This window comes from Ciconia boyciana, chromosome 29 (assembly GCF_034638445.1).
Source record: "Ciconia boyciana chromosome 29, ASM3463844v1, whole genome shotgun sequence".
In the NCBI taxonomy this organism is placed as follows: Eukaryota; Metazoa; Chordata; class Aves; order Ciconiiformes; family Ciconiidae; genus Ciconia; species Ciconia boyciana.
The window spans coordinates 1,254,660-1,273,590 of record NC_132962.1 but is presented as its reverse complement, the minus strand read 5'-3'; the positions used below and the strand labels follow the sequence as shown (position 1 = coordinate 1,273,590).

The following is an 18,931-nucleotide window of genomic DNA, read 5'->3' as shown; positions in this document are numbered from 1 at the left end:
GGCTGCCCTGAGCAGGCACCTTCCGGAACAGAAGGGACACCCATGGCAGTTTACCATGTTTTATTAAAAAACATCAGTAGAAAAATAGCATCAACATCTGTAACTCTCTGGGGTGCCACACAAGGGCCAACTCACTCCCCCTGCCCTGCACCAGGCCAGGGACCTCCGCCGAGCTGTCAGCATCCATCTCATCTGGCTGCAGCTGCTCGAGCTCCATCGCACAGTGCAAAAGCAGGTATGTGTGGATTGTGAGAGAAGCAAGATGACTCCTGGGCTGGTCCCAGAAGCAGAAAAACCCCCTCCACGCACAATCCAAGGTCCTGGTCTAGGCAGCCACACGTCCACTTCTACGACATCTCCCCTTCCTGCAGGTTCATCTCCCCAAGACCTGGCGGTGACTTGTTGCTGAGACAGGGAGAAACCCAGACCACCAGTTGAGGCAAGAACATCGCTACGCTCCTCTGTGCTGGTGGAAGAGGTGAAGCTGTGAGTCCCCAGCATGGGGAAGGCCCTTTCTCCATCACCTGCATCACATCAGAGCCTGGGGCTTGCTGCAGAGATACGGCCGTAGCTGTGAGCAGCTTGAACTTGCAACAGCATGCTCATTCAAATATACACACACTCCTTGGCCACGCACCAGGAACCTGCAAAAAGAAACACAGCACTGGTACCACTGGGTTAGCGGTTGTCCCCTCAAGCACCAGGAGACAAGGGCTGCCTGCAAGGGACAGTCCCAGCGGACACGGCCCACCAGGCCCCTGCCTGTCCCACACCAGGACAGTCGCCCCACGGCCCCAGCTCGCGATGGGACTCACGTGTCATTGAAGCTGCTGCCGTCCACCCACTCCAAGTGCTCGCCCTGTCTCCGCAGCCCAAGCCAGTAATCAATGTTGCCCTTGAGGCGCAAGAGAAACTCCTGGGGAGGAAAGAGAGAAGCCAACAGTCAGGAGCTGCTGCCAGCCCCACGCGAGTCACTGTCCCAGCCCCACACCGCTGCCACCGGCCCAGGGACAGCAGCAGCTCCCGCCCAACGGCTGCTCCAACAAGCTCCAGAGGCTTCTGAAGGAGCTCACCAGCCCAGCCAGCGGCGTTGCTCCTGCTCTGCCAGAGCTCTCCTCTGCTCGGGGTCCAGCTAAACACTGTGGGTGGGCAGACGTACCCTGGGCTCCCCGCCAAACCCCGCACCTGCCTCCCTCCAAGGTCCCAGGGCAGAGCTGCACCTCTGTCCCTACAGGCACCTCTCGCCTGCCCAGCACCAACCCCAGCGCCTGCACCCAACCCAGACCCCTCCTTTCACCCCCACGCAGCCACAACAGCCCCTCACTCACCTTTTCCCAGTCCCTCTTGAGCACAGCCAGCGAGGCCCCATGTGAGGAGCACTGCTCCTGGCTCCAATCCCAGCTCCCCTCCTCCCTCGAGAGGTAGTAGCAGACATTGCGGTACCCAACCCAGTCGTCGGGACAGGCCAGCACCTGAGCCACAGGCAGACCTGCATTCCCTTCACACCTTCCTGCTGGAGAGGGAAGGGGAGAAGGTCAGAGGATTCCGCTCCACAGGGACCAGGGGACACAGCTCCATGGGGCAGGGAAGAAGGAGGCAGCCCTGGGCCCCCACCACGGGGATCCCCAATTTGCTGCCAGGGACCTACAGGGAGCAGACACCCCAGGGGTTAACAGCCTGCCCCATGGCACGGCTGGGGGGGTCCCTGCTCCTCCCCAGGACCCCCGGCACAGGGCAGGGGCACAGCCAGCCTGAGGGCCTGGCCCCACCACGCTCCCCCCACCAGCCTGGGCCTCACACACCCACGCCTGCCCCAGCCTGGAGGGGAAGGGGCTGCATCCAGCCTGGTGCTGCGCAGGCTGGGCTGCCAGCACCACACACAGCTCTGCACCAAGGGGCAGGACAGAGGCAGCCGCTCCTCTCTTACCTGATACTACAGCAAGAGCCATGGCCAAAGCCAGGACCAGAGCCACGAGCACAGCCAGAACCAGGGCCCATGCTGGATGGAGCATGGACAGCTTGCCTGGAGGAGGAAAAAAGCCACTCGCAGTGAGGATGGCGCTGTCCCAGAGCGGGCACAGCCCTCGTGTCCCCACCAACCCCAACACAAGCTGCCCAGGGAACACAAAAGGGATCCCACAGCCCATTTCCCCCGCCTCACACACACAGCTGGCTGCAAGAAAGCCAAGGGACAGTCACACACACCAGGGACAAGGCTCTCATGCCACAGGTGTAGGGGGACAACCTGCAGCAGGAGAGCTGCCAAAGATCTGGAGGGAGGAAGGGTGTCTGCGACAGAACACCCAATGAGGACCGAGCACAAGACAAGCCCTTTCCAGAGAGCTGGAAGAAGCCTCACACTTGCCAGCCCCACTCCTTGGGGGGTGACACTGCCCCAGGGACACTGTCCCCTCCCTACAGGCCACAGGGTTGGCCCTGCACTCACCCAGAAATCTTCTGTGCGTCCTTTTGTCTGTATCCCCAGGCACCTCTGGGTGGGGGGATGCCCCTCCGTCCTGGGGACTCAGGGGCTTCTTCACATTCCCATCACTGGAGGAGAATCCAGTCCTCTGCTCTTGTCCCATGGCACACTGAAAAGTAGAAACTCTTTGCTTGCACCAAGCAGGACCTTGCGCCCAAGGCACCACCACTGCTGGCAAAGCCTGTGTCAAGCCAGGCTTAGATACAGTTTAACCTCCACTGGCCCTGTGGGGGGTGACACCCAGGCTCAGGAAGGCGATGCCAGCACACTCCTGCCCTGTCCCTGCTCCCCCTGTGACGCTGCTGCCTGTCCCCAGCACCTGGGGAGACAAAGGCAGCGTCAGTGAGCTCAGGGACTGGCCCTTGGCCCCCAGCAGAGCCAGCACCCTCCCCACCACCCTGCACGCACCCTTCCCAGACAGCCCCCAGGGCACTCACTGCCTGGGAACATCCCCCTGCCACCACTCTGCTCCCCTGCTCCACAACCAGTGGGGGCCCAGGCACCGGAATGGGGGGGCCAGGGTCCCCCCAACACATCTGCTGAGCCCTCCTCCGCACACCACAGCTGCTGGACACCAGCAGCCCCAGCACCCCGCGCTGAGGCAGGGGCCACACCTTGAGCCTTTGTAGCCAACAAGGGGCTGGAAACTCAGTCACCCTGGGGGCGATGGGATGCAGGGGGCCTGAGCAAAGCTTCTTACGGGGTGCTTAGGAGAAAGACTGAAAACAGGGCAAGGGAGGGATCCAGGCAGATCAGGGAGGAACCGATAGAGGCCTGCAATTTATATTTTTTTCACTACTTATCTGACAGGGCCCTGCACCCCTGGCCCTATCAGTCAAGACAGAAACCGACACTCGCTACAGCTGCCGGACCACAAGCTCCCTATCATGCAAATACCAACACCTGGAAACCACCTACTGCTGGCACAGGAGAGTTGCAAAGCAGGCTCAGCTGGCACCAGGGGACAGGACTGTGCCCGAGGGGGCTCGGCAGGCTTCTGCAAAGCAGCTTCTGCCCTGGCAGTGCTTTGACAACCCATTATTTTAATTGCTTAAGAACAAAGGGGCGGGTCCCTGCCAGGAAAAATAGTAGTGGTTCCTCCCCTCAACGGCTCCAGAAGGGAGGAAGCACCCACGGCCGCAGGGAGGGAGGGGGACTGGGGTCCTGAAAGAGAACTCACTGCCCGAGAATGCCCAGGCAGGCCGAGGGCCCCCCAGGAGCCCGCCGCAGCCCTACGGAGCCCGGCGCCAGAGGGAGCAGTGGAGCCCGGCCACGCCGAGCCCAAGGTCGGCTGGCAGAGCTCCCGGCTGCAGGGCTGGCTGTCAAGTGGGGCACCGGCACAATATGCGTTAATTCCGATGGGGTTATGGGCTGGGGCCCCTCAGCAGCTCCCGTGCTGGGAAGCTGAAGGGTGGACAAGGAAAGGACCCCTCCCCAGGACCCCTGCAGAGAGAAACCCACAACTACCAACAGCTGCTGGGGAACAGGCTCCCTCTGAGCATTCACACACCAATGCCTGCTGAGGGGACACGGGGAGAACGAGGCCGCAAGCAGCCGCTCCCTCACCAGACCCAAAGGGAGGCGGAAAACGGGGGGACACGGGGAGAACGAGCCCGCCAGGCTCCCTTCACCACAGCCGTCTCCCCCCTTCCCCCGCACCGAGCAGCCGAGCCCCAGCAGAACCGACGGCAGGTCCCTACCCGCGCTACGCCCGGCCCCGAGCTCCGCCGACGCCGCCTCAGGGGGGGTCCCGCCGCTCCCGGCCGCTCCCGCCGCCCTCACGGCCACGAGCAGCGCTGAGAAGAGCGAGGGACCACGCCCGCCCTTCAAAAGCCTCGCGCAGCCCGCCCGCCCCTCGACCAATCAGCGCGCGCGCCCCTCGACCAATCAGGATCGAGGAGTGGCGGGGAAGACAGCCAATCCGAGACAGCGGCGGCACCGCCCCTCCCGTGAACACGATCCGCCGCGGCCCCCCCGCCCTGCCCGGGCACCACGGTCCGGCACGGGGGGTTTGGGGGTGCGAGCGTGGGGCCGGCACCGAGCTGCTGTCCTGAGCGCCAAACTGGGGGACACTGGCGGGTGACAAAGTCCTTCGGTCAAAGCATTTGTCTGGGCAACGCACCAAGAGATGGACACGAAATAATGAGGGACTGGAACCGAAATCAAGCTGATAAACCCTTCATAGCACCAGAAACGGCTGACGTAAAGAAGATTAAGTAATAAAAACAAGTTTTCCCTAGTTGGGTCTTGCCTAGGCAGCACGGGAGCGTACGTATCCTTTCCAACCCTTTGTGCATTGACAGTGAAACCCTGCTTGTCAGCCAGGTCTCGGTCTCTCCGTGGACAACCTGAGACCCATGCTTCAGCTTTTTCCACAGCAGCGAGGGGTTAAAAATGAAGCGGGGGAGATCATCTGTGAGTATGTGAGCAGAGGAAATGAAGGAGGATGACATCGGGCTGATTCAGAGGCAGGCACTATCCTGCCCTCAAAACCCCTCATGAGCACCCCGGGTTTTAATTGCTGGAGGCAGAAATGAGACAGGAGTGGGACAGAAATAATAAGGCGAGACCCAAACGCGAAGGGGGAAGCCCCTCAGCGTCACGGCAGAGGGACCGGTGAGATGGGACCGGTCATGAGCAGCCTCGGGAGGGCTGGGGAAGAGATCAGACTGGTTTCTGTGGGTACAGCAGTCACGGAAACGAAAGTAAAAACTTGAGTAAAGCCCATGTGATTTCTGAGAAACTTGTGCTCTTATAGTAAGTCAGGAGCTGGTGGAAGGCCAGAGTTTATGTAAAGTTGGTAAGGGGGATTTAGACCAGAATGTCCAATGTCTAATTAAAACTCTTGTCCTTGGGAAGTGAAACACATCCTGGAGAAATACGTAAGCTAATTAAGGTGTTTTGGGAACAATCCGTAGCTACTAGTAGAAGTGTGAGAAGCACCCTCACGAGAACTGTCCTCGTTTTAATACTAAAAGTCCCACCCCTTGAGCTGGAGACCCCAGCCCAAGCAGAGACCCTTCACCTTTGGGCATGCAGAGAATATTGAAGTAATACCGTACCCTTGAGAATAGGATGAGAAAATACAGACCAATAGAAAACTGCTTTATGTAATTACTTATGCATATGTATAACTAGACTGTATAAATACTGCACCTGTATGAACGAAGGAGGGCTAGCTTTGTGGAGCTCCCACCCAGCACCCAGTCTTGCACAAAACTTGAAATAAACTGGTATCTCGGCTCTGTGTGCGTATTGGGTGTTGCACACCGGGTAATGAACTCCATTTGTGAGACACCACTATGACTGGAGCCTCTCATTGATATTATTTTCTCTTTGGGATTTTGTGCAGTATCAACTGCAAGTTCCCAAGCACGAAGAAGAGCTGAAGCTTTTAGAGAAAAAGCTGTAGAGTTGGGCAGTCTCTCACTATTTTTCCAGGGTGTGGCCGCATAAACAGTTTACATTTTATTTGTAGTTCAGTTTTACTTGTTTTTTCCTTTCCAGACTCCTGTCTTACTTAGATGTCAAACACCCCTGGGTGCAGAAAGGGAGCCAGGGCAGAGCCACTGGCAGCTGCCTCATGGTTTTGCAAAAGGAGGATTTCAAAACAAGTTTTATCGGAAACAGAACTAGAAACAAGGAATTTGTCCTGTGCTGTATAATCAGCTGATCCACTGCTGATGTGGCAAAGAAATATGTTTACAAGGGCTGTAGCCAAGAGCAGGCTTCAACCCCCATGCTAAAGTCGCTTTTGGGGAAGAATAATGGAGAAAACAATTAAAAAAAGAACCAAGAAGGGGAAGTCTCCCACTGGTGACCAGTGGAGAAGGGAAATGATGCAGCTTCCCCTTGCAAGCAGCCTCTCCTGGGCTCCTTCATGGGTTTTAACTGTCATCATCATTAAGACACATCACTCATTAGGCTACCAGTGCTGATTAAAGCCTGTTTTTCCACTGTGGTGTCCTAAAATGGCACTTCTTGCTCTGTTCAGGGGCACTTTATTACGGGGCATATTCCTCTGTTTGCTTCTGTTTCTCATAGTCCTCATGAGGCTTGGTAAATACACAGTTAACTTTGTGCCCAGCTACATGCACACACATACCTGTATCAGTGATCCATTAATCATGGTTGTTATTAATACCCAAAGTCCTAGTTTCCCCTCATTTCACGCCAGAGAAACTATTTAAATAGAGGATAGAAGGGATCTACGTTGTCTTCTCGGTGTATGCACATATAGTAATAAACCTGAAAAACAGAAGAAAGTAATATTTAATTTTCCACATGCACAGGCTACCTAGCCTCCCATGCAGACACAAATATGCAAGACACAAATAAGGAAAACTTGTTATTATTACTTAATCCTCCTTACCTGAGCCCTTTCTGGTGCTGTTAAGGGTCTTTCAGCTTGGTTTTGTTTCCAGTGCCCCATCAGTTGGTGTTTGGGATCCATTGGTGGTTGATAGCTGTTGGTGATGGGCATCCATCAGCGCCTGATGTCCAACGGCATCTGCCATCCATCAGCTCCCCCTCTCCTCTATCACATATGGAGAAATTTGAGTTTAAACCACCAGTGATTTCTGCCATCTGCTATTTCTCTTCTCTTTTCCATTATGGTATGTTGCGAATGAGTACTTTAGGTCGCTTAAAAAAGATCACCATCAAAGGTATTAGCAAAAGTGGTTTCAATATGATGTTGTAAACGTGCGACTGAACAAAGTTCGATGGCAAGGTTCACTCTATTAATTACTGCATGGAAGAAACAGACACAGGAGAACTGGGTTACACTTGAGTTAAAATGATTCACAGAGAGACCTCTTCTTTCTTTCTTCTTTCAGAAGAAACTTAGCTGTGGTATTCACTCGTCAGAAAGCAATGCCCTCTGCGCTCGCCAGAGTGGATGTGGCTACCCAGACGGAGCTCCCGCGAAAACATGCAGCCGTCCAGGTCTCAGGCTGCAGGGAGCGCCAGGGCCTCTCACTGTTCACGGATGGCATCCGTGAGGACAGCTGTGTGAGCTGTGAGCAGGTGGATGATTTGCTCTGCATGGTGGCAGAGCTACAGGAGGAAGTAGAAAGGTTAAGGAGCATCAGGGAGGCTGAGAGAGAGATCGACTGGTGGTGCCGTGCTCTGCCCCCCCCGAGACAGGAACAGGAGCAGCAGCAGCCACCAGTAAGTACCCACGATCGAGGGGATCCTCTATCCCCTCCCCACCAGGCTGAAGGCAGCAGCTCAAAGGAACAGAGTGAATGGAGGCAAGTCCACGCTCATGGTGGCAGGCGAACGCCCTCCTTGCCCACCTCGCCCTCCCAGGTGCCTCGGTACAACAGGTATGAGGCCCTGGAGGTGGAAGGCCAGTCAATGGAGGATGGGGACGACAGTCTACCTACACCAGAGGTGTTGCCTAGGTCAGAAAAGCGTACCTCTCATATCAACACCACCTCTGCAAGGAAGAGAAGATGGGTTATAGTTGTGGGTGACTCCCTTCTGAGGGGAACCGGGGGTCCGATATGCCGGATGGACCCTCCTCTTAGGGAAGTCTGCTGCCTCCCTGGGGCCCGGGTGAAGTAGATCACTAGGATACTCCCTAGCCTGGTACGGCCCTCGGACTGTTACCCTCTACTGCTCTTCCATGTGGGGGGCGATGAAGCTGCAACACGAAGTCCTAGGGCAATCAAAAGAGACTTCAGGGCCTTGGGACAGCTAGTAAGGGACTCCGGAACACAGGTTGTTTTCTCCTCTCTCCTTCCAGTTGTGGGCAGTGACACTAGAAGGAACAGAGGTACCCAATGGATTAACTCACGGCTCTGTGGCTGGTGTCAGCGCCAGAATTGTGGATTTTTTGATAATGGGATGGCCTACACAGCACCAGGTTTGCTGGCATCTGATGGGATTCATCTTTCTCAAAGGGGAAAGAAGCTTTGCTCAGGATCTTGCAGGGCTCATCGACAGAGCTTTAAACTAGACTCGAAGGGGGAGGGGGATAATATCAGGCTTGCCCGAGGGAAGCTGAGGGACGACGTGCCACCGTTAGAGGGAGCGGGTGCCAGCGAGGGCACTCAGCCTGTGTCTCTGAGATGTGCTGGGTACACTGGGGCACAGTTGAAGTTGTACAGAGTTGAGCTAGGGGATACGGAGGCAATAGGAGCCAAGAGGGAAATGCCAGTGAAATGCCTCAAAGCACACAAGGGGTGTTCCTCTATGAAGGAGACACGGACGACAGCCCAGCTGAAGTGCCTCTACACCATTGCACGCAGCATGGGCAACAAGCAGGAGGAGCTGGAAGCCATTGTACACCAGGAAAACGATGACATGGTTGCCATCACGGAAACATGGTGGGATGACTCGCACAACTGGAGTGCGGCGATGGATGGCTATAAACTCTTCAGGAGGGATAGGCGAGGCAGGAGAGGTGGTGGGGTAGCCCTATACATTAGGGAGTGTCTGGATAGTTTAGAGCTTGATGATGGTGATGATAGGGTGGAGTGTCTATGGGTAAGAATCAGGGGGAAGGCCAACAAGGCAGATATTGTGGTGGGAGTCTGTTACAGACCACCCAACCAGGATGAGGAGACTGACGAACTATTCTATAAGCATCTGGGAGAAGCCTCACGATCGCTAGCCCTTGTTCTTGTGGGGGACTTCAACCTACCAGATGTCTGCTGGAAATACAATTCAGCAGAGAGGAAACAGTCTAGGAGGTTCCTGGAGTGTGTGGCAGAGAACTTCCTGACACAGCTGGTGAGGGAGCCAACTGGGGAAGAGGCCCCGCTGGACATCTTGTTCACAAACAGAGATGGACTTGTGAGTGATGTGATGGTTGGAGGCCATCTTGGACAGAGTGATCACGAAATGATAGAGTTTTTGATACGTGGAGAAGCGGTGAGGGGGTCAGCAGAACTGCCACCTTAGACTTCCAGAGGGCAGACTACAGCGTGTTTAGGAGACTGGTCGACAGAGTCTCCTGGGAGGCAGCCCAAAAGGGCAAAGGAGTCCAGGAAGGCTGGACATTCTTTAAGGAGGAAGTCCTAAAGGCACAAGAGCAGGCTGTTCCCAGGTGCCGAAAGACGAGCCGGTGGGGAAGAAGACCGGTCTGGCTGACTAGAGAGCTCTGGCTCGAACTCAGGAAAAAGAGGAGAGTCTACAACCTCTGGAAGAAGGGGCAGGCAACTCAGGAGCACTGCAAAGGTGTAGCGAGGCTAGGCAGGGGGAAAATTAGAAGGGCCAAAGCTGAGCTAGAGCTCAATCTGGCTACTGCTGTAAAAGACAACAAAAAATACTTCTTCAAATACATTAGCAGCAAAAGGAGAGCTAAGGAGAATCTCCAGCCCCTAGTAGACGGGGGAGGGAACAGTGACCAAGGATGAGGAAAAGGCTGAGGTACTTAATGCCTTCTTTATCAGTCTTTAATAGCAGGGCCAATTGTTCTCTGGGTACCCAGCCCCCCGAGTCGGAAGATAGGGATGGGGACCAGAATGGAGCCCCCATAATCCAGGGGGAAATGGTTAGTGACCTGCTGCACCACTTAGACACTCACAAGTCTATGGGGCCTGATGAGAGCCACGCAAGAGTACTGAAGGAACTGGCAGAAGTGCTCACCAAGCCCCTTTCCATCATTTACCAGCAGTCCTGGCTCACTGGGGAGGTCCCAGTTGACTGGAGACTAGCGAATGTGACAGCCATCTACAAGAAGGGCCGGAAGGAGGACCCGGGGAACTGCAGGCCTGTCAGCCTGACCTCGGTGCCGGGGAAGCTGATGGAGCAGATCATCCTGAGTGCCATCACACAGCATGTAGAGGATAACCAAGGGATCAAGCCCAGCCAGCATGGGTTCAGGAAAGGCAGGTCCTGCTTGACCAACCTGATCTCCTTCTACGACAAGGTGACCTGCTGTGACGGTGTGCTCCCCGCCCCCCCCAGCTCCCCAGCTCCCTGCACAAGCAGTAGCCATCAGTGGGAGTCATCCTGATAGCTGCATCCAGCTTATGCTGGACCTTGAGGACAAATGGCAACAAAGTAGCCAAGGGCTGCTTTGACGCAAGGATCTAAACCTCTTGCTGATATGCAAATATGACCATAAGTCAATCATCTTACTCCTTAAATAGTGGACAGCCCAGGGCCCTTTGAGCTCTCCTGCACGGCAGCGGGCTGCACGCCAGGATCTCCCCTTGAGCAGGGATGCCTCTCAAGGTTACTCCTCGAGGTTGAGAGATTCCTTGCCGCAACAGATCCTCGGTAAGTGACTAACAGCATGCTAAACTTTGAAATCTTAGCTAAGTGATATAAAGGATTGATTGCACATATATAATCCTTTAGACATAAACCGTTGACCAAGTCTGGGACTAGGACTGGATCTAGCCGCACCTAGACTCCTCTCTGAGAAGGAGTTTAGAAAGCAAGGGGATCCTTCCGAACCTCATGACTCAACGGGAGGGTCTCCCTGGCAGTCCTGTCTGACCCTGTCCTCTATGCAGTAAATAATCAAGTGTGCCTCGCCATCGAATCTTGTTAAAACACTGTCGCATTGAACTTTGTTAAGTCCCTATTCTGTATCAATAAACTATATTTTTACTTCTCTCTTACGAGTGAAGTGCACTCTCACTCCATCCGCGACACCTGCCTAGTAGATGAGGGAGAGGCTGTGGATGTTGTCTATCTAGACTTCAGTAAAGCTTTTGACACGGTTTCCCACAGCATTCTCCTGGAGAAACTGGCTGCTCATGGCTTGGACAGGTGTCCTCTTCGCTGGGTAAAGAACTGGCTGGATGGCCGGGCCCAAAGAGTGGTGGTGAATGGAGTTTACTGCAGTTGGCGGCCGGTCACAAGTGGTGTCCCCCAGGGCTCTGTGCTGGGGCCAGTTCTGTTTAATATCTTTATCAATGATCCGGACGAGGGGATCGAGTGCACCCTCAGTCAGTTTGCAGATGACACCAAGTTGGGTGGGAGTGTTGGTCTGCTGGAGGGGAGGAAGGCTCTGCAGAGGGACCCGGACAGGCTGGATCAATGGGCTGGGGCCAATTGTATGGGGTTCAACAAGACTCAGTGTTGGGTCCTGCACTTGGGCCACAACCACCCCATGGAACGCTACAGGCTTGGGGAAGAGTGGCTGGAAAGCTGCCCAGCAGAGAAGGACCTGGGGGTGTTGGTTGACAGCCAGCTGAATATGAGCCAGCAGTGTGCCCAGGTGGCCAAGAAAGCCAATGGCATCCTGGCTTGTATCAAAAATAGTGTGGCCAGCAGGACTAGGGCAGTGATTGTCCCCCTGTACTTGGCACTGGTGAGGCCACACCTCGAATACTGTGTTTGGTTTTGGGGCCCTCACTCCAAGAGAGACATTGAGGGGCTGGAACGTGTCCAGAGAAGGGCAACGAAGCTGGGGCAGGGTCTGGAGCACAAGGCTGATGGGGAGCGGCTGAGGGACCTGGGGTTGTTCAGCCTGGAGAAAAGGAGGCTGAGGGGAGACCTTATCGCTCTCTACAACAACCTGAAAAGAGGTTGTAGAGAGGTGAGGGTCGGTCTCTTCTCCCAAGTAACAAGTGACAGGACAAGAGGATATGGCCCCAAGCTGCGCCAGGGGAGGTTTAGACTGGATATTAGGGAATTTTACTTCACTGAAAGGGTTATCAAGCATTGGAACAGGCTGCCCAGGGAAGTGGTGGAGTCGCCATCCCTGGAAGTATTTAAAAGACATTTGGATGAGGTGCTTAGGGACATGGTGTAGTGGCGGTCTTGGTAGTGTTAGGTTTATGGTTGGACTCGATGATGTTAAAGGTCTTTTCCAACCTATACGATTCTGTTAATTTAAATTGTAAGGGTATCATTGCCCAGGGATTCCTTTGTTGGGGGTCCCTCTGCGTAGGCACCCAGCTCGACCTATTTTCACCGCTGTACCACTCAATAAATTCATCTGGCATACGTCGTATTGGAGGCTCTGCTTTGGGAAACCTCGGGTCAAGCCAGAGGGGAGAGAAAACGCCTGAGAGCGAGTGTGTGTGTGTGTGAGCAAGGAGTCCAAAAGGGGCACCCGTCAGCTCAGTGTGGCTGCCGCTGCGAAGGGACTCTGGTCCTATCAGTTCAAGTCTCAGGTGGTGTGTGCGTGATGCCCTGAATGGTGTGTGAATGCTCGGGCAGCGGCTTCTCCTTTAACACTTAGGTGCGGCTAGGTCCAATCTTAGTCTCAGACTTGGACAAGGGTTTATGTCTAAGGGATTATCTATGCAAAATTTATCAATTCAGCACGCAATCAAAGTTACCAAGACAAAATCAAAGTTACCAGGCTACAAGGTTATGTGCGATATCAGTGGCTTACCAAAGATCTGCTGTTGGTAAAAGGTCTCTCTGCCTCGAGGAGCAGCCGTGAGAGGTGTCCCAGCTCAAGGGGAGATCACCGCCGTGCAGCCACGCTGCCTGGCAGGGAGAGCTCAAAGAAGACTCCCTTAGGCTGTCATATTAATAGATAAAGCGGTTGGCTCGTAGTCAGATTACATGCGATAGGAAAGATATGCATGAGGCTCCTTGTAGCCACAGCTTGCTTTGTTCCTTGATAAATGAGTCTTGGAAAAGCCACCCGCTATTCATGCATGATGGGTGTTCCAAGCTCATGTGCATCCATGCTCTCTGTGCCACTCGGCTTCTTTGGGGTTCTCAGAGAACAGATCGGAACCAGGAGTTCTTGGCCCAGCCACGGCTCAGGCCTTTACCTCCTTTGGAGCCCATACCAAACTACTGCTAGCTTGGTTAAGAGGTCGAGTGCATCTGTCACTTTTAAAAGCACTTAATTTCACCCCAGAAACTTGGAAAGCAAACTCCACGACTGCCCTTCTCTCCTGCTCCCGTCCCCACCACCTCTCACAGCTCCAGCCTCATCCTTCCTCCTCTCTCCTTGACTTTGCACCAGTTTCTTCTTTGTCTTTTTGCTCAGAGGAAGGAAATTTCATCCACTACCGCCGCCTTCTTCTTCCTGTCACGCTCCCATGCATGCCCTGTTCATATTTCTCTTGCTGTCTGTGCCACACAGCAGCAGCTCCACCATGTGGCTCTTAATAATACATGTATTCATATTTAATTACAGGTATTATAAATAATGTTACTGCATTGATAATAGTACATTGATAATGCAGGCACCTCTCGCCTGCCCAGCGACAACCCCAGTGCCAACACCCAACCCAGACCCCTCCTTTCACCCCCACGCAGCCACAACAGCCCCTCACTCACCTTTTCCCAGTCCCTCTTGAGCACAGCCAGCGAGGCCCCATGTGAGGAGCACTGCTCCTGGCTCCACTCCCAGCTCCCCTCCTCCCTCGAGAGGTAGTAGCAGACATCACGGTACCCAACCCAGTCGTCGGGACAGGCCAGCACCTGAGCCACAGGCAGACCTGCATTCCCTTCACACCTTCCTGCTGGAGAGGGAAGGGGAGAAGGTCAGAGGATTCCACTCCACAGGGACCAGGGGACACAGCTCCATGGGGCAGGGAAGAAGGAGGCAGCCCTGGGTCCCCGCCTCGGGGATCCCCAATTTGCTGCCAGGGACCTACAGGGAGCAGACACCCCAGGGGTTAACAGCCTGCCCCATGGCACGGCTGGGGGGGTCCCTGCTCCTCCCCAGGACCCCCGGCACAGGGCAGGGGCACAGCCAGCCTGAGGGCCTGGCCCCACCACGCTCCCCCCACCAGCCTGGGCCTCACACACCCACGCCTGCCCCAGCCTGGAGGGGAAGGGGCCGCATCCAGCCTGGCGCTGCGCAGGCTGGGCTGCCAGCACCACACACAGCTCTGCACCAAGGGGCAGGACAGAGGCAGCCGCTCCTCCCTTACCTGATACTACAGCAAGAGCCAGGACCAAAGCCAGGACCAGAACCACGAGCACAGCCAGAACCAGGACCCATGCTGGATGGAGCATGGACAGCTTGCCTGGAGGAGGAAAAAGCCACTCGCAGTGAGGATGGCGCTGTCCCAGAGCAGGCACAGCCCTCGTGTCCCCACCAACCCCAACACAAGCTGCCCAGGGAACACAGAAGGGACCCCACAGCCCATTTCCCCCGCCTCACACACACAGCTGGCTGCAAGAAAGCCAAGGGACAGTCACACACACCAGGGACAAGGCTCTCATGCCACAGATGTGGGGGGACAACCTGCAGCAGGAGAGCTGCCAAAGATCTGGGGGCGGAAGGAAGGGTGTCTGCGACAGAACACCCAATGAGGACAGAGCAGAAGACAAGCCCTTTCCAGAGAGCTGGAAGAAGCCTCACACTTGCCAGCCCCACTCCTTGGGGGGTGACACTGCCCCAGGGACACTGTCCCCTCCCTACAGGCCACAGGGTTGGCCCTGCACTCACCCAGAAATCTTCTGTGCATCCTTTTGTCTGTATCCCCAGGCACCTCTGGGTGGGGGGTGTGGAATAATTTCTGGAGGTGACTTAGAAATTAAACTTATATTCACACTTTTAAGTAAGGCACAGCATTGAAGAAGCTCCCCAGGTGGAGTGCGGCTGACATGCAAGGAATCCATTCCACAGAAGGTCCCTAGGCCTGCAACCTTAAATGTCAGCAACGGCAGGGGAACTTGGTGTGTTGGCTCTAAGAGGAACCGCCCAGAGGGTGGAGTGGTGTGGAGACACCGCAGCCAGGCACTGTGATAATATGGGAACTTGAAGGTACCACGGAACCCATAAGCTGCATATTTGCTGCCCTGGGCCAACAGTCTGTCATGTTCTTGACAAAATGAGGTCCTTTTGGTGAACTTTGCTCATTATAACTTTATTATAATACCAAAACACACCTCCATCCCAAAAGCTACCCACCTCCAAGCTGTGACCACCCCTCACTGAGCTTGCGCTTTGAATTTTTCTAGTTTGTACCTTTAAAAGCAAAGCAAGAAAACTTTACACCAATCCTAACAAAGGTATGTATGACTAGAGTCACTCAAGCTCCACCTGAAAGGTAAAAAAATAGTATAAAATAGCTTGAGAGGGAGAATGTTAGGGAAGATACCATTGCGTACCACTCTGACTTCTGGGATCAGTCAATGGGCCGAGCCTCTCTTTCCCCCCATCGGGACACCTTTGGGTAAGACTCGAACACTTGGTTATACCAAGTGCCTCCCTGGGAAACTTAGGAACCTCTACAGAGTCGCTTTGTATCTTTTAACGCGTTTGTAGCTGGCGGTGTTACTCATACTCTTGGTATTTGCACGTGCTCTGCAGACAGTGAATTTATCACCGGTAATCCAAAAGAACCTGTGTATCTGTTGCTCTAACAAACTGCACTCCTCATTAACCTAGCTGCGATAGTTCTCACTGAATGCAACCAGGCTCTCTAAGTGTGGCTGTGGTAGTTCATGGAATGCGACTAGACTGAAGGTGTGTCACGTTATTTGTGCGTCCGTAATCGCGAGAGTTCAGTACACTGAATGCGACCGGACTTATAACGCTGCCAAATTACTTTAATGCAGTCACCTTAATCAACTTTGCGAATCTGTTTCAGTGAAAACCCTTGAGAGGGCTCTGGCAGGCAAATGCTGACTCTGATGAGTGGCTACATATACCATCCTTAGAAAATAAACTGTTGACCAAGTCTGAGACCAAGACTGGACTTAGCAGCACCTAGACTCCTCTCTGAGAAGGAGTTTAGAAAGCAAGGGGGTCCTGTCTGAACCTCGTGACTCAACAGGAGGGTTCCCCCCGCCAGCCGTACCTCAGACTCCTATTCATAATGCGACAGTAACTTTTAATGCAACAGGGGGATGCCCCTCCATCCTGGGGACTCAGGGGCTCCTCCACATTCCCATCACTGGAGCAGAATCCAGTCCTCTGCTCTTGTCCCATGGCACACCGACAAGCGGGAACTCTTTGCTTGCAACAAGCAGGACCTTGTGCCCAAGGCACCACAACTGCTGGCAAAGCCTGTGTCAAGCCAGGCTTAGATACAGTTTAACCTCCACTGGCCCTGTGGTGGGTGACACCCAGGCTCAGGAAGGCGATGCCAGCACACTCCTGCCCTGTCCCTGCTCCCCCTGTGACGCTGCTGCCTGTCCCCAGCACCTGGGGAGACCAACGCAGTGTCAGTGAGCTCAGGGACCGGCCCTCGGCCCCCAGCAGAGCCAGCACCCTCCCCACCACCCTGCACGCACCCTTCCCAGACAGCCCCCAGGGCACTTGATGCCTGGGAACATCCCCCTGCCACCACTCAGCCCCCCTGCTCCATCACCAGTGACAGCCCAGGCACCGGAATGGGGGGGCCAGGGTCCCCCCAACACACCTGCTGAGCCCTCCTCCGCACACCACAGCTGCTGGACACCAGCAGCCCCAGCACCCCGCGCTGAGGCAGGGGCCACACCTTGAGCCTTTGTAGCCAACACAAGGGGCTGGAAACTCAGTCACCCTGGGGGCGATGGGATGGAGGGGGCCTGAGCAAAGCTTCTTACGGGGTGCTTAGGAGAAAGACTGAAGTCAGGGCGAGGGAGGGAGCAAGGCAGATCAGGGAGGAAAACATACAGGCCATTACTTTTTTTCTTTTTTTTTTTTTTGGTGCTGGTGAGGAGCTCAGTGCCAATGGGAGCACAGAGTGAGGAAAGGCAGAAGCAGCCACACAGGATGGAAGCACCATCACTCACAGAGAGGGGAGGGAACGGGGTTTACCCAGCAGGACAAGGCACCGCAGCAGCCTCCAGACACCCACTGCAGTGCGGTGAACAGGAAAGGGCAAGAAGAGTGGCCTACAGACGGCAGTGCGTTTGGAGGATGATGTAATACTCGAGGACCTGGAGGTTTGGGAGAAGGCAAGAAGAGTGGCCTACAGACGGCAGTGCATTTGGAGGATGATGTAATACTCGAGGACCTGGAGGTTTGGGAGAAGCCTGCAGAAGAACAGCCAAAGAGGCAAGACGATATGGGGTGGTGAACCCCAAAATGCTGTGACCATGGTGGCATATAATACAGAACAGCTAAGGCAGACATCCTTACAGTACGGAAAGGTGCAAGGGGAGCACCAAACAGAAGCTGGAACCATCACTCTTACTCAAAACGGGGGTAGACAAATGGTCCTGCGAGGAGGAATAATTCTTCAAAACCCCAAAGACAGACAGGACACCTTTTCTCTATTATCTTTCAAGACACACGCTGGTTGACAAATCCAAGGACCACGGGGATACAAACCCCCAGAGTATCCCCGATGGCTTTGCTCAGTAAGCACCCAGACCGCCTGCCCTTAACGGGCAAGGTAAGTACGATTAAGGCATTGCTCCCAATGGGGTTATGGGCTGGGGCCCCTCAGCAGCTCCCGTGCTGGGAAGCTGAAGGGTGGACAAGGAAAGGACCCCTCCCCAGGACCCCTGCAGAGAGAAACCCACAACTACCCACAGCTGCTGGGGAACAGGCTCCCTCTGAGCACTCACATACCAATGCCTGGAAAATTCCGGCTGCTGGCACAGGACAGGGACAGCACAGGCCGAGCCCCACCAAGGGATCACACTACTCACCCGAGGTGCTGGGGGCGGGCCTGGCCCGAGCACCTCCTCTCATGCCGCTGTCCCTAACGGTTCAAAACACCGACTCACACGGTACCGTGCCCGGCACAGTGAGGGGACCACCGAAAAGAGAAGCCACAAATGGTTGCTCCTTCATCGACACCAGCAGGGAAGAAACGCCGTCACCCACGGAGAAAAGGGTGGAGCCCGCCAGGCTCCCTTCACCACAGCCGCCTCCCCCCTTCCCCCGCACCAAGCGGCCGAGCCCCAGCAGAACCGACGGCAGGTCCCTACCCGCGCTACGCCCGGCCCCGAGCTCCGCCGACGCCGCCTCAGGGGGGCTCCGGGCACTGCCGGCCGCTCCCGCCGCCCTCACGGCCGCGAGCAGCGCTGAGGAGAGCGAGGGACCACGCCCGCCCTTAAAAAGCCTCGCGCAGCCCGCCCGCCTCTCGACCAATCAGCGTGCAGCATCGAGGAGTGGCGGGGAAGACAGCCAATCCGAGACAGCGGCGGCACCGCCCCTCCCGTGAACACGATCCGCCGCGGCCCCCCCGCCCTGCCCGGGCACCACGGTCCGGCACGGGGGGTTTGGGGGTGCGAGCGTGGGGCCGGCACCGAGCTGCTGTCCTGAGCGCCAAACTGGGGGACACTGGCGGGTGACAAAGTCCTTCGGTCACCGGCAATGGCTCCTCCTCGCCCTGGCCTGGGCTCTACCCCTCCCTGAGCACCCCACAGGGGGGTCCCGCCACGGGCAGCAGCCTGCAGGGATCTGGGGCTCTGAGGGCTCCCATCTCCCCTCCATCGCTCCAGGGCCTGGCGGCAGCGGGGTTCAGCGAAGCGCACCCTAAATGTGAGCAGGAGACGAGAGCCTTGTCTTCAAAAGGTGATGGGTGCTGTGGAGAGGATGGGGCGGCTGCAGGGTGGGAGGAGGTGGGGAGGGGTGGATGCTCCGTGCCGGGGGCTCGGGGCTCAGCCCCATGTAGCCCC

At 55.6% G+C, this 18,931-nt stretch overlaps 1 protein-coding gene across 16 annotated transcripts; it reads right to left on the bottom strand.

Moving 5' to 3' along the window:
- Positions 1–45: 45 nt before the first annotated feature.
- Positions 46–18,931, bottom strand: LOC140644886 (C-type lectin domain family 2 member B-like). Of its 16 annotated transcripts, XM_072848076.1 has the most exons (12): positions 18,239–18,867; positions 14,817–16,425; positions 14,296–14,391; positions 13,697–13,881; positions 6,855–7,231; positions 6,588–6,730; positions 2,447–2,591; positions 1,928–2,023; positions 1,329–1,513; positions 816–916; positions 525–644; positions 46–405 (listed from the first exon to the last, which is right to left on the bottom strand). In XM_072848076.1, exons 6-11 carry the CDS (start codon positions 6,609–6,611, stop codon positions 530–532), a joined length of 666 nt encoding a protein of 221 aa, XP_072704177.1. In that variant the 5' UTR covers positions 6,612–6,730; positions 6,855–7,231; positions 13,697–13,881; positions 14,296–14,391; positions 14,817–16,425; positions 18,239–18,867; the 3' UTR covers positions 46–405; positions 525–529. The 16 variants fall into 16 exon arrangements, with proteins under 16 accessions (XP_072704177.1, XP_072704184.1, XP_072704175.1 ...); XM_072848083.1 differs by having other exon boundaries at positions 46–644; positions 1,329–1,510; positions 18,239–18,907; XM_072848074.1 differs by lacking the exon at positions 14,817–16,425 and having other exon boundaries at positions 46–644; positions 18,239–18,857.

Coding starts and splice junctions, on each gene's coding strand:
- LOC140644886 (XM_072848076.1), bottom strand. CDS start 6,611: ATGATTAATGGATCACTGATACAG. Junction 2,592..6,587: donor TTAATGGATCACTGATACAG/GTATGTGTGTGC, acceptor TCTACTTTTCAG/TGTGCCATGGGACAAGAGCA. Junction 2,024..2,446: donor GACGCACAGAAGATTTCTGG/GTGAGTGCAGGG, acceptor TTCCTCCTCCAG/GCAAGCTGTCCATGCTCCAT.